The following is a 25,939-nucleotide window of genomic DNA, read 5'->3' as shown; positions in this document are numbered from 1 at the left end:
ATAGAATATCAGGGTTGGAAGGGACCTCAGGAGGTCATCTAGTCCAACCTCCTGCTCAAAGCAGGAGCAATCCCCAATTAAATCATCCCAGCCAGGGCTTTGTCAAGCCTGACCTTAAAAACTTCTAAGGAAGGAGATTCTACCACCTCCCTAGGTAACGCATTCCAGTGTTTCACCACCCTCCTAGTGAAGAAGTTTTTCCTAATATCCAACCTAAACCTCTCCCACTGCAACTTGAGACCATTACTCCTTGTCCTGTCCTCTTCTACCACTGAGAATAGTCTAGAACCATCCTCTCTGGAACCACCTCTCAGGTAGTTGAAAGCAGCTATCAAATCACCTCTCATTCTTCTCTTCTGCAGACTAAACAATCCCAGTTCCCTCAGCCTCTCCTCATAACTCATGTGTTCCAGACCCCTAATCATTTTTGTTGCCCTTCGCTGGACTCTCTCCAATTTATCCACATCCTTCTTGTAGTGTGGGGCCCAAAACTGGACACAGTACTCCAGATGAGGTCTCACCAATGTCGAATAGAGGGGAATTATCACGTTCCTTGATCTGCTCGCTATGCCCCTACTTATACATCCCAAAATGCCATTGGCCTTCTTGGCAACAAGGGCACACTGCTGACTCATATCCAGCTTCTCATCCACTGTAACCCCTAGGTCCTTTTCTGCAGAACTGCTGCCGAGCCATTCGGTCCCTAGTCTGTAGCTGTGCATTGGGTTCTTCCGTCCTAAGTGCAGGACCCTGCACTTATCCTTTTTGAACCTCATCAGATTTCTTTTGGCCCAATCCTCTCATTTGTCTAGGTCCCTCTGTATCCTATCCCTGCCCTCCAGTGTATCAACCACTCCTCCCAGTTTAGTATCATCCGCAAATTTGCTGAGAGTGCAATCCACACCATCCTCCAGATCATTTATGAAGATATTGAACAAAACTGGCCCGAGGACCGACCCCTGGGGCACTCCACTTGACACCGGCTGCCAACTAGACATGGAGCCATTGATCACTACTCGTTGAGCCCAACAATCTAGCCAACTTTCTACCCACCTTATAGTGCATTCACTATATTTACCTTATAGTGCATTCAGATGACTGAATCATCTGTTGTATACTGTAAAATGTACACAGGGAAAAGTAGATTGTATAAAGATAATACAAGAATTATTAAATAAGGATTTATAGGTGCAATTATTATCGGTATAATTTACAAAGCCTTGCTTTCTTTCTGATTGGTTTTTGTTGTAAGCATTGCTTTGTTATCCTCTGTTATATCTGCACATTTTGAAATTCCTCAATTATAGCCAATCAGCAATAGACAGTTCTTAATAAATCCACCCACTCTGGCAGTGGCTTTGAAATGAGAAGAGAAGTGGGTGCAGCTGTTGATTAGACAAAGGTGACTTTCTTTTACATTGTTTGCACTGGTTTTGTATCTGTGTTGGTCTCAGGATATGAGAGACACAACGTAAGTGAGGCAATATCTTTTAGTGGCCCAACATCGGTTGCTGTAAGGGACTAGCTTCCAAGCTTCTCAGAGCTCTTCTTCATGTCTGGGGAAGGTAACCAGAGTGCCTAAGCTAAATACAAATTGGAACAGATTGTTAAGCAGGAGGGGCTCACTCATGCTGTAGGAGACCACTTAAAATTAAGTGGGCAGTTGAGGGATAGATTGTTAAGCATAGGGGGTTCCCTCCCCATTCCTGGGAGTTAGGGGAGCTCCTATTCCACATGATGTCTCCAGAGAATGTCATGAGCCACTGGGGCCATGTGTTGTGTCTATGGAGTGGTTGGGGAGGGAATTCACCCATCTTTCTTGCCCCATGTAGTATCTGCTTGTGGGTGGAAGTTGGACCAATGGGGCTACATATGGGGCAGAGGAGGTGCCCAGTTCAGCTCTCTCTTCCTGCCCCATGTGGTGCACACAGAGTGGGGCATGGATCACTGAGGCTATATGCTAAGTCCCCCTGCCATTGCTACGGCTGCTCAGGAAACTCCCAGGTCTTCTAGTATAGTGTGTGCTGCTGCTAATTTGGCAGTGCTGCTAGCCCAGTTTCAGAATACTTTGTCTAGTTATTATTTTGTCAGGTTGCCAAAATTTTCCTCAGAAATGCAAGCAAGAGAAGAAAAATTGTGATGTTGACAGTTCATATCTTAGCAAAAGCTGAATGGATTTCATTGAACAAAGACAAGACACTTTCACAGCTTTAGGGCTATCCCTTTGCCAGATTCCTAGGTGTGCCGCTAACAATGGATATGGGAAAGCTTCAAAAAGAAAAGGTCACAAGAATCTATATAATGGTAAGTGTTGGGCAACTTAAATATAAGGGCCCTATCAGGTTCACCCAAAATACATGGGTCAGAAGTTTCAAAATTGGGAGCCTAAAATTAAACACCTAAATCCATATCTCGGCAACTAAATGAAAGTGGCCTGATTTTCAGAGGGGTCAAGCCCCTGTAACTTCCACTGACTTCAATGTTCTGTCAACAATAGTTTATCATTCGTTTAAAAAAATAGCAACTAATCAAACCTAGACTTCTATATTGCAATACATTTGGGGGAATATAATATTACCCATGTATACCCAAAATGTGACTAGCTAAATGCTTAAGACGGATGTGAGAAAATCTTGAGTTAATCAATAAATGACATTGTAAGTACTGGATCAGCTCTGCAACGGGTATAAATCAGTGTGGCTCCTTCACGTTCAATGTGCTAATTCACAGCAGCTGCCCCTTGGTAATTAATATAGGTCGGCGATGATCCTTGTCAGAGAACAGATTCTGATCATAAGATTAACAAACTCACCTTTTCAGCAATGTACATAATTGCTACACGTGGTTCCTTCACTCCATACATTTGCTGCAGCAGTGGTTTGCTGCTACCAAAAAGAAATTATTAAAGGTTCATTTATCATTGTTGCTGCAGCTGAAGTGAGCTTAGCTGGGGCAGGAGAAATCAGTAATATGTCTGACGTTGCAGTGCCTGCGCTGTAGAAGTAATTCCTGTGATTATAGGCGCCCTCTGTACAAATCAAAAGTTATCCTACATCATTGTCATCCCCTTTCAGTTTGGGAAAAAAAAGTGCTTCTGAGCAACAGAAGCGGCAAGATTAGTATAGGTCCATCTCAAATTGCAAAGTTAAAGTCAGTATCAAAACACTTGTATTTAAAAATCTTTTCGTCAGTCTCGGGGAAAATTACTTACGAGTTCAAGAGCAATTCTGTTGCATCTGTTAGGCTTTTGCTGAAGCACAGTGCTCTTAACCACCCACCTCGCTTCAACAGCTGAAGTATTTTGGTTAGGTCAGCAGCACTGTGTTCAGTTTAGTGAGATGCCTTTATTCCTTTTTCAAAGCAGATGAACAAGGAGTTATAAATATAAGCGTGATTTACCTTCATGTAAAGAATTCAATTAAGCCATGTCTTCGGAGCAATACATTGCGTCTCAGCAAAGAAGTGGATCTGGCTCTCCTGTCCTTGGTTCTACAGAGCTCTTGTAGATGCAATTACAAAGTTAGGCCCCTTCAATGACTTAATATACAAAGCTTCCTGATTTTCTGCCAAACACATTTCTCTGCCTTTGCTGAAGAGGAATACTGAGCATGGTCAAGCGACCGTCCCCTTATAAAACCTTTCTCCTGTATGCTTGTCTTTAGAAGCCCTTTGATGTGACTAGACTGGTAAGCAGGAGCTGCAATCAATTTCCAGCTTGATACCAAGGAAAATAGTACTTATCGGACACTATTAATCAACTCTACCGGCTTTCTAATAGACTCTATTATCTATCTATCAGTGATTCAGTGATGCTTCTACAACATTTTATAACAATTTATTACTTTTAAATCACCGAGTCAACCATTTGGGTTCTACCTTTGTAGAAGGAAATCTGAATAATAAAGAACCCAATATAATGGTGGGCTCTTGTCAAGGTTCCTTCCCCACTCTGAACTCTAGGGTACAGATGTGGGGACCTGCATGAAAACCTCCTAAGCTTACTTTCACCAGCTTAGGTTAAAACTTCCCCAAGGTACAAATTAATTTTATCCTTTGTCCCTGGATCTCCACTGCCACCACCAAACTCTAACTGGGTTTACTGGGAAACGTAGTTTGGACACGTCTTTTCCCCCAAAATCCTCCCAACCCTTGCACCCCACTTCCTGGGAAAGGTTTGGTAAAAATCCTCACCAATTTGCATAGGTGACCACAGACCCAAACCCTTGGATCTGAGAACAATGAAAAAGCATTCAGTTTTCATACAAGAAAACTTTTAACAGAAGTAAAGAAATCCCTTCTGTAAAATCAGGATGGTAGATACCTTACAGGGTAATTAGATTCAAAACATAGAGAATCCCTCTAGGCAAAACCTTAAGTTACAAAAAAGACACACAGACAGGAACAGTCATTCTATTCAGCACAGTTCTTTTCTCAGCCATTTAAAGAAATCATAATCTAACACATACCTAGCTAGATTACTTACTAAAGTTCTAAGACTCCATTCCTGGTCTATCCCCGGCAAAAGCAGCATACAGACAGACACAGACCCTTTGTTTCTCTCCCAGCTTTTGAAAGTATCTTGTCTCCTCATTGGTCATTTTGGTCAGGTGCCAGTGAGGTTACCTTTAGCTTCTTAACCCTTTACAGGTGAGAGGATTTTTCCTCTGGCCAAGAGGGATTTTAAAGGGGTTTACCCTTCCCTTTATATTTATGACACGCCCCCCAAATCACAGCTAGGGTGAAACGCTGGCTGGGATTTCTTCCTGGAGCTCTAGGAAAAACAGAGTTAATAAGACACATGCACCTCTAAATATACTACTAAGTACATAAAGACTAACAATATTTTCCACATCTCAAGGACGATTTTAACCAGTTGATTGTGGGAAACTTTCATGGGAGAGTGCATCAGCCACTTTGTTAGAAGCTCGTGAGATGTGTTGGATGTCTAAATCAAAATCTTGGAGAGCTAAACTCAACCGAATAAGTTTTTTGTTATTTCCCATGGTGGTATGAAGCCACTGTAGTGCAGCATGGTCGGTTTGCAGGTGGAAACGCCGTCCCCAAACATATGGGTGTAGCTTTTCCAGGGCGTAGACAATGGCATAACATTCTTTTTCACTGACTGACCAGTTGCTTTCCCTCTCAGACAGTTTTTTGCTGAGAAACACTACAGGGTGGAATTCTTGATCAGGTCCTTTCTCCATAAAAACTGCTCCCACACCACGCTCGGACGCATCTGTGGTTACTAGAAATGGTTTGTCAAAGTCTGGGGCCCTTAGTACAGGGTCAGACATGAGTGTCGCTTGAAGCTTGTTAAAGGCCTTCTGACACTTTTCGGTCCACTGAACGGCATTTGGCTGTTTCTTTTTGGTTAGGTCGGTCAGTGGGGCGGTGATTTGGCTGTATTGCGGTACAAATAATCTGTAATAACCGGCCAAGCCTAAGAGGATTGAACCTATTTCTTTGACTTTGGGACAGGCCACATTTGGATAGCATCCACTTTGGCCTGTAGAGGGCTGATAGTTCCTTGACCCACCTGGTGTCCAAGGTAAGTCACTCTGTTTAGGCCTATTTGACACTTCTTAGCCTTAACAGTTAGTCCTGCCTCCCTTATGCACTCAAGGACTTTTTGTAGATTTTCCAGGTGTTCTGCCCAGGAATCCGAAAATATGGCCACATCGTAAAGGTAGGCGACTGCATATTCTCCTAATCCCGCTAGGAGACCATCTACAAGTCTTTGGAAGGTGGCGGGTGCATTTCGCAGCCCGAAAGGGAGTACATTCAATTCATACAGCCCGAGATGTGTGGTGAAGGCTGACCTTTCCTTGGCAGATTCATCTAGCGGTACCTGCCAGTACCCCTTGGTTAAGTTCAAGGTAGAGATGAACTGGACCCGTCCCAGTTTCTCCAATAGTTCATCTGTGCGTGGCATTGGATAGTTGTCTGGGTGAGTTACAGCATTTACCTTACGGTAGTCCACGCAAAAACGTATTTCCCCATCTGGTTTGGGAACTAGAACCACTGGAGATGCCCACGCACTTCCAGAGGGGCAGACTACACCCATCTGTAACATATCCTGGATCTCCCGTTCTATAGCAGTTTTAGCTTGAGGAGACACCCGGTAAGATTGGACTTTAATTGGGCGAGCATTACCTGTATCAATGGAGTGGTATGCCCGTTCAGTCAGTCCTGGGCTGGCTGAGAACGTTGGCGCGTACCTAGTGCACAGCTCCTTGATCTGCTGTCACTGCATACGCCCAAGGGTCATGGAGAGGTTCACCTCTTCCACACCACCAGCACTTTTCCCTTCGTAGTAGACACCTTCAGGCCACTTAGCGTCCTCTCCTCCCTGGGCGTAAACTGACAAACCTTTAATTCTCTGGAATAAAAGGGCTTTAGAGAATTAATATGGTACACCTTAGGCTTTTGGTTGGAGGTGGGGAATGCTATAATTAACAGCTCCCAGGCGCTCCTGGACAGAGAATGGCCCCTCCCACGATGCTTCCATTTTATGGGCCTGGAGCACCTTTAAGACCATGACCTGGTCCCCTACTTTGAAGGAACACTCTCTGGCATGTTTATCATACCAGGCTTTTTGCTCTTTTTGAGTATCCTGTAAGTTTCTTTAGCAAGGGCTAAAGAGGTTCGGAAGGTGTTTTGTAGGTTGGTTACAAAGTCCAGAATGTTAGTTCCTGGAGAAGGTGTAAATCCCTCCCATTGCTGCTTCACCAACTGCAATGGCCCCTTAACCTCACGGCCATATACAAGTTCAAATGGGGAAAACCCTAAACTGGGGTGTGGTACAGCTCTGTAGGCAAAGAGCAACTGCTGCAACACTCGGTCCCAATCATTGGAGTGCTCATTTACAAATTTACGTATCATGGCCCCCAAAGTTCCATTAAACTTCTCCACCATGCCATTTGTTTGATGGTAGTAAGGAGTGGCAACCATGTGATTTACCCCATGAGCTTCCCAAAGGTCTTCCATAGTTTCTGCCAGGAAATTAGTCCCTGCATCTGTGAGGATGTCGGAGGGCCAACCTACCCTGGCAAAAATGTCTGCTAGTGCCTGGCACACACTTTTAGCCCTGGTGTTGCTTAGAGCTACTGCTTCCGGCCATCGGGTGGCAAAATCCATGAAAGTCAGTTTGTACTGCTTTCCTCTGGGTGTCTTTTTCGGAAAAGGACCCAGAATATCCACAGCTACTCGCTGAAATGGAACTTCAATGATGGGGAGTGGATGGAGAGGGGCTTTGACCTGGTCTTGGGGTTTTCCCACTCTTTGGCATACTTCACAAGACCGGACATAGGTAGAAACATCCTTGTCCATTCCCTCCCAGTGGAATGACCCCCCAAAACCGTCTTTCATCCTGTTCACCCCAGCATGGCCACTAGGGTGATCGTGGGCTAAGCTCAAGAGCTTGGCCCGGTATTTCGTTGGAACTACCAACTGTCTCTGAGGATGCCAGTCTTCCTGGTGTCCACCAGAAAGAGTTTCCTTGTATAAAAGTCCTCTTTCTACAACAAACCTGGATCGATTAGAAGAGCTGAGAGGCGGTCGGTTGCTCTGTGCCGCCGTCCAAGCTCTCTGGAGGCTTTCATCTGCTTCCTGTTCGGTCTGGAACTGTTCCCTTGATGCTGGAGACATCAGTTCCTCACTGGATTGTGGACCTATGCTTGGTCCCTCTGGAAGCGATGTAGGGGATGGGACTGTTTCCGTTGACTGTGAACCGCTCTCCGCTGGGACACTATGTTGGGGTTCAGGCTCTGGCTGAGCCTCTCGTGTAGGCTTATGGGCTGCTGCCGGTTCAGGTTCGGTGGGGCCCTCTGGTGTTGAGGTTGCAAGTACTGGATTCAGTGCTGACACTGGGTCTGGTGTTGGTTGTTCGGCTGGTTCCGGTTCTGGGACTGGTTCCACTGGTCTGGGTCTCTGGGACTGGATCCACTACTGCTGTTGTAGACATTGGCCTGGGGTCCGGGTCCATCACCTCTGACCGGGTCCTGATAGAAGTTTCCGGAACAGAGCTAGGCCTCACGGCTTGTTTAGCCTGGCTGCGGGTGACCAGTCCTACCTTCTTGACCCGCTTCACATGATTGGCCAAGTCTTCCCCCAACAGCATGGGGATGGGATAATCATCATAGACTGCAAAAGTCCACGTTCCTGACCAGCCCTGGTACTGGACAGGCAACTTGGCTGTAGGCAAATCGAAAGAGTTGGACTTGAAGGGTTGAATCGTTACTGGGATCTCTGGGTTGATTAAATTGGGGTCCACTAAGGAAGCATGGATAGCTGACACTTGTGCTCTCGTGTCCCTCCACGCGGTGACCTTCTTCCCACCCACACTCACAGTTTCCCTCCGCTCCAAGGGTATCTGGGAGGTATCTGGGCCTGCGGACCTCTGGTGTGATCCCGGTGCAATGAACTGTAATCTGTTGGGGTTCTTGGGGCAGTTGGCCTTTACATGCCCCAGCTCGTTACATTTAAAACATCATCCAGCTGACGGGTCACTGGGGCGAGGTGGGTTGCTGGAGAACGGGGTGGTGGGACGATAAAGTGCCTGGAGGGTTCTTTGGGAGGTAGGTGGAGCTTTGGGCGGCCCTCGGTAATAGGGTGTGGTCTGGGGTTGTCCCTTCTGATCTCCGCTCCAACTGCGACCAGTTTTCTTCTTCTCGGCCACCTCCACCCATCTGGCTCCAATCTCTCCTGCCTCGATTACAGTTTTGGGTTTCCCATCTAGGATGTATCTTTCTATTTCCTCAGGAACACCCTCTAAGAATTGTTCCATTTGGATTAGGAAGGGCGAATTTACTGGAGATTCAACACTTGCTCCTGATATCCAGGCATCCCAATGTTTCACAATGTGGTAGGCATGTCGGGTAAATGACATGTCTGGTTTCCACCTTAGGGCTCTGAACCTCCGACAAGAATGCTCGGGTGTTATCCCCATTCTGACTCTCGCCTTGGATTTAAACAGTTCATGCTTGTTCATATGTTCTTTAGGCATTTCAGCTGCCACCTCAGCTCAGGGTCCAATGAGCTGTGGCCTCAGCTCTACCATGTATTGGTCTGTGGAGATGCTATACCCAAAGCAGGCCCTTTCGAAGTTTTCTAAGAAGGCCTCAGTATCATCACCTGCCTTGTAGGTGGGGAACTTTCTGGGATGGGAAGTGGTACCTGGAGAAGGATTGCTAAGGTTTGTTGGTATATTTTGCTGAGTCTTTACCTTCTCCATCTCCAGTGCATGCTTCCTCTCTTTTTCCTTCTCCTCCTTCACATGCTTCCTTGGCTCCATTTCCCTCCTGTGGGCAGCCTCCTGTACCTCCTTCTCCAACCCCATGAGTTCTGTTTTTCATGTTCCTTTTGTTTTTCCTCAGCCTGAAATCTGGCTAATTCCAGCTTTTGTTGAGCCGTGGATTTTGTCATCCTAACCTCTCTGTTTTTAACTAACTTTACACCCGAGGTTTAGAAATAAAATAAACAAAACTTGGCTTTAAAATATTGCTTGCTGGAATAGGATACCTATTTTCTGATAGTGATTGTCAGCCTACAGAAAAAGACAATTCCCTTTGTCTCTGCTCTGGCCCCAAATCAAAGCAAAAAACCTCCAACTGCTTGGAAACCTGCTTACCAGCAGCCTAAAGGAAAAAAAAGTCCTTTTCAAACCGGTGCTCCTTGTAAAAAAATTAAAATCCTAAAAAAAAAAAAACCCAACTCTTGCCACTTTTGTCTCCAGGCAAATGGGTAGAACACGCCCCCCACCCCGGTTTACTTTTAGGGAAAAAAAAAAAACTGTGGGTTGGAAGACTCTGAATTTCCCTGCAGGAGTTAAGTACCCTGCCTCCAGGCAAAGAAAACCTGCAATTCACAAAGATAATCCCCTTTTGTCTCTGCTTGGCCAGAAAGCAGAGAAAAAACTAGCTGCTTTCCAGCAGCCCCAAAGGGGAAAAAAAGAATTTCCTTTTTAAAATCTGTATTTATAGTTCAAAAAGTCTCAAATTGATCTCAAAATGATTTCAGGTTAATCCCACCACTCTGCCACCATGTCAAGGTTCCTCCCCCACTCTGAACTCTAGGGTACAGATGTGGGGACCTGCATGAAAACCTCCTAAGCTTACTTTCACCAGCTTAGGTTAAAACTTCCCCAAGGTACAAATTAATTTTATCCTTTGTCCCTGGATCTCCACTCACCACCAAACTCTAACTGGGTTTACTGGGAAACGTAGTTTGGACACGTCTTTCCCCCCAAAATCCTCCCAACCCTTGCACCCCACTTCCTGGGAAAGGTTTGGTAAAAATCCTCACCAATTTGCATAGGTGACCACAGACCCAAACCCTTGGATCTGAGAACAATGAAAAAGCATTCAGTTTTCATACAAGAAAACTTTTAACAGAAGTAAAGAAATCCCTTCTGTAAAATCAGGATGGTAGATACCTTACAGGGTAATTAGATTCAAAACATAGAGAATCCCTCTAGGCAAAACCTTAAGTTACAAAAAAGACACACAGACAGGAACAGTCATTCTATTCAGCACAGTTCTTTTCTCAGCCATTTAAAGAAATCATAATCTAACACATACCTAGCTAGATTACTTACTAAAGTTCTAAGACTCCATTCCTGGTCTATCCCCGGCAAAAGCAGCATACAGACAGACACAGACCCTTTGTTTCTCTCCCAGCTTTTGAAAGTATCTCGTTTCCTCATTGGTCATTTTGGTCAGGTGCCAGTGAGGTTACCTTTAGCTTCTTAACCCTTTACAGGTGAGAGGATTTTTCCTCTGGCCAAGAGGGATTTTAAAGGGGTTTACCCTTCCCTTTATATTTATGACAGCTCTATTCTCTCATTTATGAGCTATGTCACGTAACCCACTGGAACATATGGATCTTGTGTGTCTTAGGTAAGAATCATTTACTGTCTACTAGCCAATCCAACAAAAACAGTGCAATGATATACTCATGCACTGCCCTTAAATGCAATGAACTATGGATTTCAAATATGTGCAAAGGATTCTCTATGGGAATGAGTGTATACACATGTACATATATATTTTAAAATATATATGTATGTGCAGATATACACACATACAATATGGAAACAGGAGGAGGTCTAAATTCAAATAGTTTGTTTCACATGCTGCCTTTCCTAAATTAGGAAGCCCTATTACAGTGGGCAGCGCTCAGAGCTGCATGAATGCATGGGAAAGGAATGGGCACAATCTGCTCATGCTGATGCTTCTTGATCTGATGACTGGAAAGCTGCTATCTCCACATGTTCTCTGCTGCTGTAGTCCTTGCACAGTCTCTTAGATGATGACACAAGAGCACACTCTGGATTCTCAGAATAAGCATAATCAATCTCAAGTGCTCTGTCCCCCCAAATACAAAAACCCCTACAAAAGGGAAACAAGCCCCATGGATTGTTTGATGGCATTGGAGTTTCTAATAGAAAGCTATTCCATAGTTGCCCAGTGACAGCAAAAAGAGGTACTAGACCATTGGTCTCTCACCCTACACCTAACCTGCGTAACTGGGCTTTGTGTAAGAGACAAAGCTGGATGGAATTCAGCACACAGTCCACCGGCACCCTCAAGATTATAATGTAGCCCCCTCTGTCAGTGCTCTTCCAGACTATAACTTCTGCCCTTCTGGTCCCATATGCAGGGGGTGTTGGGCGATTGGATTGGTTAAATTAGGGATCCTATAGTACCCCAAGCACATCTCCAACAGCCCAAATCTAATTAGTCTATTTGGGACAAGGACAGAAGCCTCTTAAGGTATCTCTACACTGGCACTGTAAACCCAGCTAATGGACCTGGGAATCACAGCCATGCTAACGTGTCCATACTTCACTACACAGACCTTTTGACTCAGGTCTGCAGCTTGACCTTCATCCACACTGCAAAACGATAGGGCTTGTACCCAGTCACAGCAGGACTCAGGGTCTAACCTATCTCTCAGCAGGCTCCTAGGACTTGGATCCTGAGGAATTCCTGACCCAAGTCAGAATGTTGTGTATGTGGATGGAAGGGAGGCTTGGGTTCAAACCTTACCAGGTGTAGGGTACAGAATAGATATAGCCCTATACAACAAGCAAAAGCAGTGAGGGCCGCACCACCAGTGTCCCTGCCCCTCTCCCCCATCAGTGAGATTAAAGTGGTGTAGTGTACTGTACTGCAGGTCAATAAATTTCACCCAGAGAAGAGGGAATTTTAGGAGTAATTATCGGCTAAACTACATGAAGGGAGTTTAATGGGCATTAATCTAATTCCCATTGGACAGGTATCTGAATGACAAAAAAACACCAACATCCCTTCTTGCCAGATTTATATCCATATTTACAGTGCTCAGATACCAGTGGTAAACATGGTATATCAATAGACAATACAGTGACCAGATGTCCTGATATTAGGTGCTTTGTCTGATATAGGCAACCTATTACTTCCCCCCATCCCGATTTTTCACATTTGCTATCTGGTCACCCAGACAAATCAGCAGGCAGAGAAAAACCAGTAAAGAAGAAAAACCTAGCTGCTCTCAAAAGGAAAAGATGTTTGTGCCTAAAAGAGATACAGAATTTTTAAAAGAACAGTTCATTCATAATTAAACATTAACGCCGTCTGAGTGTTCAAGGTATAACGACTTCAAGTTATTTGATCAGAAAACAATGGTCAGGTGAACTGCATTAACCTTGGCAGTTTAATTTTTCTCCTCACATTTTTTCAAATGTTGGTTTAAAAAAATGGTTAGAATAAAAAACGTGAGCAGACTGAGGTAGATTTTCATCTTTTACAGCTTTCTTCAGTTACTCTTGGGCAAGTGCACCCTGTCACAAGAGTAAACTGGATTCTAGGAGGTAAGTAGTGGACATTACATGCATAATTTGTTAGATTAGCACATCAACATTTGCTGTGACTTTCAAAGCCTCTGCTGAAACATGGTTTTGGAAGCTCTGGCTGGATTTTAATGTTTTAAATACCTCTAAAAATAATTAGATCATCAGCAAATAAAAATTAAGAAGCTTGAAGCCTGAAGTTCCAGTGGAAGCACAGAGGGTCTGGGCTTGCAGTAAGAAATCTTAAAGGATAAGAAAGAAGGGGGAAAGTGACTGCTAGGAAGTTTCTACTTTTAACCTACACAGTTATCAGCTAGATCTCTGGTCTTTTTTGTTGTTGTTGTTGTTATGTTGGTCACACTGGGAAAACTATGACGTTTCAACTAAACTGAATATACGGAATGTTTTCTAGCATTCAGTAAATAGAAAAGACTTAACACATTCATTTGTAATGCACACTGTCAGATGCAGAAAAACAGATCCCTCACGCACTGCAGAAATATTCCCAGGCATTTCAGAATGTTACATATGAATGGTTTGTAACAGAGGCTGAAGACAGTCAGAACTCACATATGTAATCAGGCTAAAACACTGAGATAGGTGGCTGCCATGGGTGAGTTTGTAACTTTGAAGGATGAATTAATATGCATGGTGATGGGAACCAGAAATATTGTTGCTGGGCTAAGATGCTGAGTGAACCCACACTAAACTAAGGAAATTGAAAAAGTTGAATCAAGAAGGGAAAATGCTGCCCAGCAAGAAGCAGAAACAGTACCTGTTTCCCAGCAAAGAAACAATGGAGCAAACAAAAACACACAGGAGAGATCAAAATCAGCACAGAAGCATTTCATCATAGAGCTTCTCAGATGCCACTATTAAGACAGCAAGCATGGTAGGGATCAAGAGAAGTGTCCAGGACACGGAAAGAGCTGCAGAAAATATAAGGAGGAGGAAAAAAGAAACATTTTTTACAGAAGCCTGCAAGCAGCAAAATAAGGCACATATGGTTGAAGACAAAGAAGATTTTCAGTATCACGCATCACATAAGAGCAGAAAAAACCAAAAGGAAAACTGTGGTTCCGAATTCTGAACATGAAGACTGGCAAGCACCCAGGAAAGAAAACCCTATGCCAAATGGATTATGGTTCTATATGCAATCTAATCTTTTAGAGAGATTATTGCAAAGTAAGACGAGTATCAATAAAAAAGCCTAGTTAACAGTACAGCCGACATAGACAAAAATTCTATGACAGTTCTAATATACAAGCCTGATGCACAGAATGGATAAGACAGAGTCTGTTAGGGACAAAATCACTTTAGAGGAAAAAAGATACTAGAGATTCCCATGACATAGTGCTTGGGGAGTGCTACAGCCCACTGGGATATTTGGATATGGATAGAGACCTCTTTAATGTTTTAAATTAAATAAATACTAATGGGAATTCTGTGATTATGGGATACTTTAATTTCCCGGATTATAGGACAAGTGTTACTAATAATAGTAGGGCCCAGATTTTCCTGAATGTGATAGCTGACAAATTGCTTCACCAAATAGTTGCTGATCCAACAAGAGATGATGCCATTTTAGATTTGGTATCGATGAGTAGTTTTCACGAGTGAGGATCTCATAGGAGAACTGGTTGTATAGGACAACCTTGGTTTGAGTGATCATGAGCTAATTCAGTTTAAATTAAATGGAAGGATAAACAAAAATAGATCTGCAATTAGGGTCCTTGATTTCAAAAGAGCTAACTTTAAAAAAGTAAGAATTAGTTAGGGGTGTGGACTGGACCAAAGAACTCCATGGTCTGAATGAGGAGGCGGCCTGGAATAACTTTAAGTCAAAGTTGCAGAAGCTATCTGAAGCTTTTTCATTAGTGTATGAACACAGGGAAGCAGGACTGTGCTTAGCCTGTCTCTAATGAGGGGGTCACCCTCAGCTAAAAGGACCTCGTTAAGACAGGGGCTCGAATACCTGTGAAAAGTAAGTGGGGCCCTGTGAAAGTAAGTGGGGTTGGGACAGGTGTCCTAGCCAGGAGGTGTGGACCCTCCCACAAGGGTCCTCCCTGGACTGGTTTAACCTATTCCCACACACACATACACACACACTGTTCAAAGAAAGAGCTAAATAGGCTTCATTAGGAGCCTCTTTGTTATTTTAAATGCTCAATCTGAGCTGAAATCAGTTGTGGTAGGACTGTTTTTCTTGCCCTGCCTGCTAAAAGCTGAAAATTACTAAGAGACTAATGTGCAGAGGTCACAACAGAAAGGCAAGTGGCAGCAGAAAGTGACTGACAGTCAGCTGGCAGCAAGAGACCAGCAGGGCAGCTGGCGGAGAGGGCCAGAGCAGAGGCCCTCAGAGAAGTGCGGTGATCAGCCAGCAGATGGCTAGCAGAGACGGGTGGCAAGCGAGTGCCTGAGCAGCGGAGTGAGTAAGGTGCTTCTTTACTGCCCACCCCAGTAAGGCATTTGGCACAGTTCCACATGGGAAATTATCAGTTCAATTGGAGGAGATGGGGATTAATATGAGAATTGAAAGATGGATAAGGAACCAATTAAAGGGGAGACTACAATGGGTCATACTGAAAGGTGAACTGTCAGGCTGGAGGGAGGCTATTAGTGGAGATCCTCAGGGATTGTTTTTAGGACCAATCTTATTTAACTTTTTATTACTGACCTTGGCACACAAAGTGAGAATATGTCAATAAAATATGCGGATGACAAAAAATTGGCAGGTATTGCCAATACTGAGGAGGACCGGAATATCATACAAGAAGATCTGGATTACTTTGTAAACAGGAGTAGTAAAAATGGGATGAAATTTAATAGTGCAAAGTGTAAGGTTATACATTTAGGAAGCAATAACAAGAATTTTTGCTATAAGTTTGGGATTTATCAGTTGGGAGTGACAGAGGAGGAGAAAGACTGAGGTGTACTGGTTATCACAGGATGATTATGGCCTTAGACTCATACACTTTAAGGTCAGAAGGGACAACTGTGATCACTGAGGCCTTGTCTACACTACAGGGGTAAGTCGACCTAAATTATTCAACTCCAGCTATGTGCATATGAGTCTAAGGCCATGTCTACTCTTTCTAGGGATTGACACTGGTGTGATTGATGCAGCGGGGGTCAATTTAACAGGTCTAGTGAAGAAGACCCACAAAATTGACTGCAGAGCACTCTCTGGTCAACTCCTGTACTCCACTGGAACAAGAAGAGTAAGGTAAGTCAACGGGAGAGCATCTCCCGTCAATGCAGCGCAGTGTAGACACCACAATAAGTCAACCTAAGCTATGTTGACTCCAGCTACGTTATTTAGGTCGACTTACCTTACCTTGTGTAGTGTACACAAGGCCTAAGACTTATCTTTGATATAGTGTTCAGTTCTAGGCAGCAGTACTAAACTGGAGGCAGTTCAAAGAGAACAGCACAAAGGGTTATACAGCCTGCGGGACTGATTTAAGAAGAAAAGATTAAAAGTATTAAATATGTATAGTTTCAGTAAGTATTAGCTAAGGAGGATCAAGATAACAGACACCAATTTGAAGGGTGCAAACAGCAAAGAGGGAGAGAAGTCATTTACCATAATGAAAATTAGTAGAGTTAGGAGTAATGGGTACAATTTAATGAAGCAAAATTTTAAGATGAGTCAAGAAAAAACTCCATAGAGTGAGATTTCTTAGCCTGTTGAATGATCTCTCATGGTAAGGGGTGAAAGCCCTTTTCCTTGGCACATTTAAAAACAGATTGGATAAAAATATTAATAAAGATACACTAGGAAATGATGGGCTGGTGGGTTAAAGGGCAAGATGACTTCCTAGTTTTCAGTCTCTAGATTCTCTGAACCTGGTTCTCATCTGCTGTGGCCCTTTAATGCCATCATACAGCAGATGGAGGCGGACCCCGGGGAATACCCCTGGCATAAGGGAATTCTCCACTTGGCACTCAGTAGGAAGAAGAGCTCTACTCTCTCCTCAATACCAGCTCGCATTGTAGGGGTACATACTAGGTGTAAAGATCAGGGGATGTGTGGGGTTTGGCTGGAGTGCAAAGTGCTCTGGCTATTCTCAGCTGCCCCTTGGATTTTTATGAATGATTGTAAGTTACAGTAACCTTTAAGCTGCTCTAACTTAAATCATGAGGGTAGGCAGGCTTCCAGATACCCTGATAATAGAGGATACAAAAATGGCTTAAAACCACCTCCTCAATCCTCCTTCTCAAACTTCGTTTGTGCCAGTGGGCATATGATTCTCTAGCATGACAGGATATGACCCTCTTTACAATGGACACAGATGATCTCCATATGACAGTTCATAATGATATGAAACAATACACAAGGTATTCAGGGACATAACAACAACAGACATGAACTATCACGGGGAATCCAACAATAAACCCTATGTTTGTGTATTGTGCCATCCTGTCCACATTTCCTGCCAGTTCCATTCCTGTAAAACAGCAAGAGATTAAAACTGACAAATTCCCAGCTCACTGAATCACCTTATGGAGCAGGAATTTTGTCAAATTTAGACCCATGCTACCATGCAAGAATGGATGTGCCACCATGCAGACAGCATGGATGTGATGGCCAAACTTGCATATGTACATCTGCAAATCACAACAGACCAAACAGTCTGTCTTTTCCACTGTCATGCCAAACAGCTGGAATTTTAATACCGTAACAAAAATGCCCATCCAAATATTACAAGAAAATCTGTTACGGTGTTAAAATAAATACACACACACACACACACACACACACACACAGAGAGAGAGAGAGGAAGCTATCTACTTTGACAGTGTTCTTTTATAGGTATGTGTGTAATCATAAAACAATCAGAGTGGCCATTTATTTTGTTTCTGACCAAACTAAACCTGCCTCGTTCAGTATCGACACAAATGCTATTTTCTTTGGAATCAAACTAGATAATCCTTTTCACGGTATGAGTTGTTTTACATATCTGAAGTCATACCACAGAACTTGTTTTTTATACTATTGTTTACTTTCTAAATGTATAGCTAATTCTCCTCTGGTTTTAAGGTAGATCTGCTGTGTAATGGCAGGTCCCAATTACAGATTTCAGTTGACAGATTTGGGAAAAACAGTATTGATCAGTGCCTCAGCTTAGGTATGCAAAAAATAAAACCTGAAACTTGATTTAACATTGTAATAAAAATGGGTTATGTTTGTACCATTTCACATTCAGAAACATGGAGATATGCTATGCCATTTTCTGTTCTTGCAGTAATCTTTGCCTCAAAAATGTGATATCAGAATCTTAATGATTCATGCATGCTGTAAGAAAGTATGTTACTTTGACCTTTACAATTGTCTTTCACTTTATCTTCTGGATAGTCATATCTCTTTGCTGTCTACAGAATCACTACCCTGCAAGGAAGACATAAGTAGCCTGAATACCAAAAAAATATGAGGTTTATGGGGTTTTAAGCATATTAAAAGTACATGTGTCAAGGTTCCTTCCCCACTCTGAACTCTAGGGTACAGATGTGGGGACCTGCATGAAAACCCCCCTAAGCTTATTTTTACCAGCTTAGGTTAAAACTTCCCCAAGGTACAAACTATTTTACCTTTTGCCCCTGGACTTTATAGCTGCCACCACCAAGCGTCTAACAAATATAAAACAGGGAAAAAGCCTGCTTGGAAATGTCTTTCCCCTAAAATCCTCCCAAACCCGACACCCCCTTTCCTGGGGAAGGTTTGATAAAAATCCTCACCAATTTGCATAGGTGAACATGGACCCAAACCCTTGCATCTTAAGAACAATGAAAAAGCAATCAGGTTCTTAAAAGAAGAATTTTAATTGAAGAAAAAGTAAAAGAATCACCTCTGTAAAATCAGGATGGTAAATACCTTACAGGGTAATTAGATTCAAAACACAGAGAATCCCTCTAGGCAAAACCTTAAGTTACAAAAAGGCACAAAAACAGGAATATACATTCCCTTCAGCACAACCTATTTTATCAGACATTTAAACAAAACAGAATCTAACGCATATCTAACTAGATTGCTTATTAGCCCTTTACAGGAATTCTGACCTGTATTCCTGCTCTGGTCCCAGCAAAAGCAACACACAGTCAGAGAGAACTCCTTGTTTCACCCCCCCCTCCAGTTTTGAAAGTATCTTGTCTCCTCATTGGTCATTTTGGTCAGGTGCCAACAAGGTTGTCTTTAGCTTCTTAACACTTTACAGGTGAAAGGATTTTTTTCTCTGGCCAGGAGGGATTTAAGGGTGGTTAGCCTTCCCTTTATATTTATGACAACATGGTATAATCTTTCACAAAAAATGCTGATGTCTCATGCACATTTTAGATTTTACAATGGGAATACAAAATGACAATGATAGAATATAAATCTATTCTGGGCATGACTGTGGTTTGCATGACAAATGTTACACATAGAACCTATTCTTATTTCAATATGGATTTTGAAATCCTGTGATTTTCAAATGTCCAACTAGTGGAAATTGCTTCTCTTACTGTTTATTTCATGCTGTACTTAGCCTAGTAAAAATGTAATAAATATCTTCTCTTTTAAATCTGCAAATGCTTTTCTAAGCAATGAATTGCAATTGCAGGCAAAAAGTGTTATACATACACTCATAATCTCTCTCTCTCTCTCTCTCTCTCTCACACACACACACACACTTTCACCGATGTGTGCCTAATTCATATTTATTCATCTCAATAAGCATTCTGATTTTCAAAAGCACTGAGCACCCGACAGCTCCCATGGAAGTCCATGGAAGCTGCTGGGTGGTCCACACTTCTATAAAACTTTTCATCTGAAGATTTGCAGAAGTGCAAGTATCATAATGGCAGTATTGCCAACCCAAAGCATTAAAAAATCCTGAGTTAGCTAGCACCTCTTCAAAGTATTAAATTTGAGATTCTTTTTATTTCTGATGTAGAGAAAAGCTAGAAAATATGATTCCAACCATGAAGGCTAGAAATTTCCTTTCTGAAAAAGAGGGAAAGCTGAGATTCTCTCATAGTCATATAAATCTAAGAGCTGGAGAAATCACCCAACATTGTGAGAGTCATGATAAAATTGTGAGAATGGGCAACACTGCAATTAATTTCCCTTGTATATCTCCTCCTAGCAGGGTTGCAGAAGTGCTGGGGTTAGAGGAAGAAAGCAGTTAGTGGGTGTAGTGCTGCCTGTAGCCAGCGCTAGGGGAGAGAGGAACTTTTGTGTTCGACTTTGTTGAATTTAAAACAACGTGGTCTTGCTTCATTCAATCAGATACCCACAATACTACCATAATGCTAGTACTGACTAAAGCTTTCCCCTCTTTTAAACCACTGTTTTCACTTCTTATAAACTTACATTTCTTTAGCTGTCAAGGTGGGATGAGAAGTCCTTTGTGTTGCATTGTTATCTCTTTTCAATGTTTTTCATTTACTGAATGCCCAGAGCATTAAGCTTGACACCCAGAGGTTTTTTTTTATAACTATGAAACAGACAGTATTTCCTCAGCCTTCCTACCCTCACCATAATTGGTGGTCAAACTGAACAAATAATTTGCAATTAATAGCTCATTCCAATATTGTGAAGATGAAGATTCAAACATTGTGAGTCAGATCCCACAAAATCATGATTGTTTTTAAACAAGAACTTTGGGGTTCATTTTATTGATCATCTGGTTTCTGATCCTTTAGAGTGTGCTCAGTTCATATCTTCAAACCTGCATCCATAAGGTCTAGAAATTTGCCTTATTTTTAAATAGAAGCTGAGTCTTCTCTTTCTTTTCCAGTGCCTTTACAAGAGTGTATGTGTACACACAAAGACACACATACACACACACACACACGGTGGCAGCCTACACACAGCGAATATGTCTCAATTTTCTTATTGGACCACCCCTGGAGAGGAATCCCCTGCCACCTCTCCTAATCTCAGCAGCAGCTGACAGTTTCTCTCAGTCCTGCTAACCATCTCATTTCAGTAATACTCGTAACCTTATCCCAAAGGTCCCTCTGTCACAAGCATGTCCAAGGCAAAGTAAGTTTTCCCTACAGCCATACTGTATACATGACTTAGCTCTTTTACTGTGGAAATAAACTGTGGCACTAGAGTTAGCTGACATGATAATGATATTGTAAGCTACAGTGAAGAGAGGTCTAGTGGGTAAAGCCCTAGTCTAATAGCCAGGAGACCTCACTTCTATTCACAGATCTGCCATTGACCAACTGTATGACTTTGGACAAGTCATTTTATTTCCTTGTCCTCTGTTTCCCCATCTGTGGTGTGTAAACTGTAGAACATGTCATTTTTGCGGCACTTCAGATATAATGGAATAAATGAATGAAATATTGGCTCTGGCTCAACCCTAGAAAGAGAGAAATCACATTAGTAGGAACAGGAAAAAAAAGCGCTGAAGAATTTGCCAATTATTTAACTTCACGGTGATCAAGGGCATTAGACCACAATGTCAGCACAGTGTGAAGCCTTTGGTCATCACTGCTCCTGGACACACAGATTGGTGGTTAGGAATTCCTTCCATTTTAGACTAACCAGGAAACCACACTCTTCCTTTTCAAATCAATCTATCAAGAGTCACACTTTGTACTTACTCAAATTAAGAGCTTACAACTCGCTCTACTGAATGGAACCAGCACAAAAAAGGCTGAAGTTGTTGCAGCATGTAGCAGCACATTTCCTAAGCAACAACAGCTGACAGGAACATCTCACACCTGTGCTTCACAAACTGCACTGGCCCCCCATTCACTATAGAACCGAATTTGAAGTACTGATTTTAATCCACAAAGAATTTTTTGGATTGGGGACTGACTATTTCAGAGACCATCTCACCTTCCACAGCTTTCCCACATGGCTTTTTCTGTTGACATAGCTACTGCTTCTCATGGAGGCAGGAGTTATTAAGCCAACAGGAGAGCTCTCTCCCATTGGCTTAGAGCAGCTTCACTAGAAACACTCCAACTGCGTCACTGTAAATGATGTAGTGTAGACATAACTTGTCACACTTAACTTTTTAACACATAAAAATATACAACTAAGGTTCCTAGCAGTGGAGACAAAGCTAATACTTATTTTATCTGAGAAGGGAAACACCAAATTATGAAATATTAATTTTTTTACATATTAAAGGCAAAATCTCTTGTAACGTCAATTACTGTGATTACTTTTCTCCAGCTGAAGCTTCTTTCCACCTTTTTAGATAGTAGGTGGGAATTGGGGACTAGATGTCACAGGCAGTTACTGCACTACCTTTGCACCTTTGGAAAGCTGGGTTCAAATCCTGACTTGTCACCAGTAAAAATGAATAGGAACTCTTCCTAGTTCCTGACATAGTTCCTGTAGGCTGTGTGATTTGGCCTGAATGAAAGTCTCTCTCTCTTGCACACGCATACTTAAGTGAGATAAATTATTAAAACAGAGATGTTGCAGCAAGGGTGTGACTAGGTTCTGATATTCATATCTGCTGGTCATAATTTTTGCATATATTGATTTGAGCCAGACCCTTAGCTGGTGTAAATCAACTTAGCTCCACTGACTTAATTGGTATTTAGGAAACAAAGTTCAATGTATATTATGAGATTTGTGTTAGAGCTACGATATCTGAGAGAGTGTAGAAGCAAGGTGCTGCATAATTTGCAAAATTACATTAATTTTACAGTTGTAGGTCATACTATTCAGCATGAGAGAAGAATGGCACCCAGCAGAAAGCAGATGACATGTAGTATTTCCCCTCTAACACTGTTCTCTCTGCCAGGGATGGAATGTGACTCACAATAGCAAATAGCCAAGCAGAAAACGATATAGCAACTGTCAGCAGGAACAACGACAGCTCTAAGCAGCAAAGGTATTTGGTTACAAAATCATAAGGCCAATAGTAGTGGTAGCATGAGCTGTTCAAGCAGGCAGAAAGGAATAATGGGTTTGGGACTTAGAGTGTAGTTTTTTGTGTTTTTTGTTTTTCATTTTGCTTTTGTTGGTACTTGTGTTAATTTTATTTAAAGTACTGGTTATGTGCTCCCTACCCTATGGAAGTGGGGGCTCACGATAGTTTAGCTTAAAACAGCATGATGGCAGACAGCAATTAGGCACCAGTAACTGCAGTGGCAGGCATCAGCATTGGCAGCCCTGGGCACAATCTGGGCAGAATGCAGAGACAAAGTGGTGGAGTGAATGGCCATGTAGTGTGTGTTTGGATGAAATCATGGATTACATCTCATTTTCACAGTCTCCCAATGACAACAGTGCATTTAATTAATGTAGGAATAGCCAGTAAAATACACTAATGCTACTGTGTCTGTCCAGTAAGAACAGAACAGCATTTGCCCTCCTACTCTCTTCCTTTCACCTCTCAGTCTGCAGTGGCTCTTGACATTTAGTTCAGAAATATAAATTACAAAAAAATGCCAAAGCCAAACAAACAGCACGAGCAGTTGCTAATATGTTGGCTTATCTGTATCCATAATTTTCATTTTGTAAAACATTTCCCCTTTTCCCGATCCCTACAGAAACTCAGAATGAGCTCTGTACAAACATGTTCTGTCTAGTTCTCTCTCACACACAGAAGCCAGCAGCACGATGGATAAAACACATAAGTCACAGAGGACAAAGTCAGACTCTAACCACTGATTGGTTAGGATGCTTTCCCAGAACCTGAGAATGATTGCATTGTCAGTACTGCCACCGTGTCCTCTCCTCTCTTCTACCCTAAACCCATACCTATGCTCTGATCCCAATTGTCTCCTAGCCAAAAATACCCAAACCAAAAGAAAAAATAAACCCAGCAATACAATTTGGGATATTAGGTTGCAGAGTGAAGAGTCATTATATTTGTCTCCTCCTCCCCAGTTGCAGACAGAGGTGAAGGTGCATTTCTAAAGCTATGTGGAGAAGCTAATGTAATAAAAGGCATTATCACTGCTCCAGGCAGCACCCATCACTTTCAAAAGTCAAACATTGAGGAGGAAAATTAAAAACATTTTATGTGGTAAAATACGGATTTACTAAGAGAGAGTTTATTAATGCAGCAAGGCATTCAAAATAATAGAAAATAAACCGTACTGTTATACATTCCCCACCACCCACCCCATATTTTCTAGTCCTTCATTGCTGTCTCCCTTGTCAGTACACCTAAGCTTCCAAGAATCCATCATTTGCCTACTCACCTCTATAAACCCCTATTGTTTTCTTTGAATTCTATTGATCACAGAATCTAGAAGTCTACTTTCAGAACTCTTCTATAGCTATATAGTCCATAAATTTCATTATAGGTTATAATTTCATTACAGATTAAATCCACAGCTATACTATTAGTAAAGAAATATCACAGTGAATAAAGGCAAATCAACAATATAGTTCTGACATCTTATAAATGTTTTGTTTTGCTGCAAAAGTCTCATTATTAAGCCCCCATGTCAAAATCCACAAACTGATTATTAGAAATCTTTATTAGAGTTATACAGAAAGAGTAAGTGATCTGTGCTCATGTGTATGGGCAGGGAATTTAAGTTTGTAAGTCTCATTAGTAACAGGGGGCCTTATACATAAATGCCACTGAATCTACATGAGAGGAGACCTGAATATTTAATTTCTCCTTGAGTTATAAAAGATAGTTTCAAGGTACCTTAATTCCATGCCAAGAACACTGAAGAATAACATTCTTCATTTCTTAACAATAATACACTATTTTAAAAATAGTTCCAGGAATGGCCTTCAGTGCACTTGTGTCAACAAAGACTATAATCCAGCAAGAAAACCTCTTTCAGCAATGTCCCATTTGTCATTACAAGACAGTGACATTAATACTAGAAGAAGTCTGAAGTTTTCAAAGTCCTTCAGTGGAAAATATCCAGAGCCAGCAAAGCAATTATGGTTGTTTGGAATAAAATGTAAAATGATAATTTCTTAGTCTGCTGTGACACCTATTATTTCCATTCACACATCGGATTTTTTTTTTAAGAAATTAATTAGCTCAGAAAATACTATCAAACCTGCAACTATGAAAAAAGCACACCCTTGTTAAAGATACCAAAAAGAGATGATAAGATATTGCTCTGCACTGAACCAATACACTTAGATCCTAAACAGACTCTTTTAGACCTGCAGCATGCATGATTCAAGGGTACAAGTTTATTTTTTGAGTCTGTCCCACAGAATGGCTGCATTTTGCAGATTGCAATACTAGTGGGGGGGACATAGAGGATTGATATATAGTAGATGATGTGTTTTAATTATGGCTTTATTTTCATTTTTATTAATCCTGTTGGGTACCAGAGACAGGGCTGTCCTTGAAGGTACCCATGACACAGACCTATGTCTGAGATGTTTCCTGTCTTTGGGTGTTTTAAACAATGACTGTTTAAATATATAAATAAAAGAAGTTTGGAAAGCTAATAATATGGGCTCTAGAATCAGAGCTGAGTCACACAGTGAAGTTCTCAGTACACAAGAGAAAGAAGAAATATTATATACTGCCTGCATATATTCACATGCAACTTAACTCCCTTCCATGACTATCAAACTGGCATCATGCAGTATCTGCCCCGATACTTTTTGCATAAGCAGTAAATACAGACACCTCACAAAACAAAACAGAGACAATTATAAAATCAAAATAAGCATTTTGTTACTTACAGCACTTGATAAAATGGTAATGAGACATTCTTTCATCTCAGATTGTAGTCTTCCTACAGGTTTCAGTATTCTCTTCTGCTACAACTGTCATGCCTACGGAATACATTATTTAGAGCCTTTCCTCAGGTATCCAGTTTACCTCAGAATACGTTATTTAATGTAGCTTCTGTTCCAAGATCTTGCAGAGGCTTCTAAGTCATTCTCACCCAGCTGCTGGAGTTAAGATAAACCTCGGTGTGTCTTGAACCATGACTATTGCACGTGCTATTGTAACACACTTGATTGACACTGCTCCTAATCCCACATCCCCAGGAATAGTAAGATTTAATTGGCGTGCACTTGCAGCCACATTCTTCCAGCACTGAGGTGTGCTGCTGCACTGCGGCTCTCACAGTCCTGTCAGTTAATGGCTTTTCAATAGCTTTCAAATGGCAGCTTGATGAAACTAAGCTTGATGAGTGAGCTCGAGTGAAGTA

The 25,939-nt window shown here is 42.0% G+C and overlaps 1 protein-coding gene across 5 annotated transcripts in view; it reads right to left on the bottom strand.

Moving 5' to 3' along the window:
• Positions 1–25,939, bottom strand: part of MYO16 (myosin XVI) — a 610,604-nt gene that overhangs the window by 474,749 nt on the left and 109,916 nt on the right. For 3 of the 5 annotated variants that reach the window (XM_073349529.2, XM_078853553.1, XM_078853548.1), the window contains exon 1: positions 25,464–25,753. The exons of 1 other annotated variant lie outside the window; for it this stretch is intronic. In XM_073349529.2, coding sequence (XP_073205630.1) covers positions 25,464–25,491 — 28 coding nt within the window. In that variant the 5' untranslated portion in view covers positions 25,492–25,753. Of the gene's footprint in view, positions 1–25,463; positions 25,755–25,939 lie in introns of those variants that run through there. One more of the 5 variants, XM_078853554.1, reaches the window with a different exon arrangement.

This window comes from Lepidochelys kempii, chromosome 1, assembly GCF_965140285.1.
Source record: "Lepidochelys kempii isolate rLepKem1 chromosome 1, rLepKem1.hap1, whole genome shotgun sequence".
In the NCBI taxonomy this organism is placed as follows: Eukaryota; Metazoa; Chordata; order Testudines; family Cheloniidae; genus Lepidochelys; species Lepidochelys kempii.
Note: the sequence above shows the minus strand (reverse complement) of the source record. Positions and strands in the feature narration are given on the sequence as shown.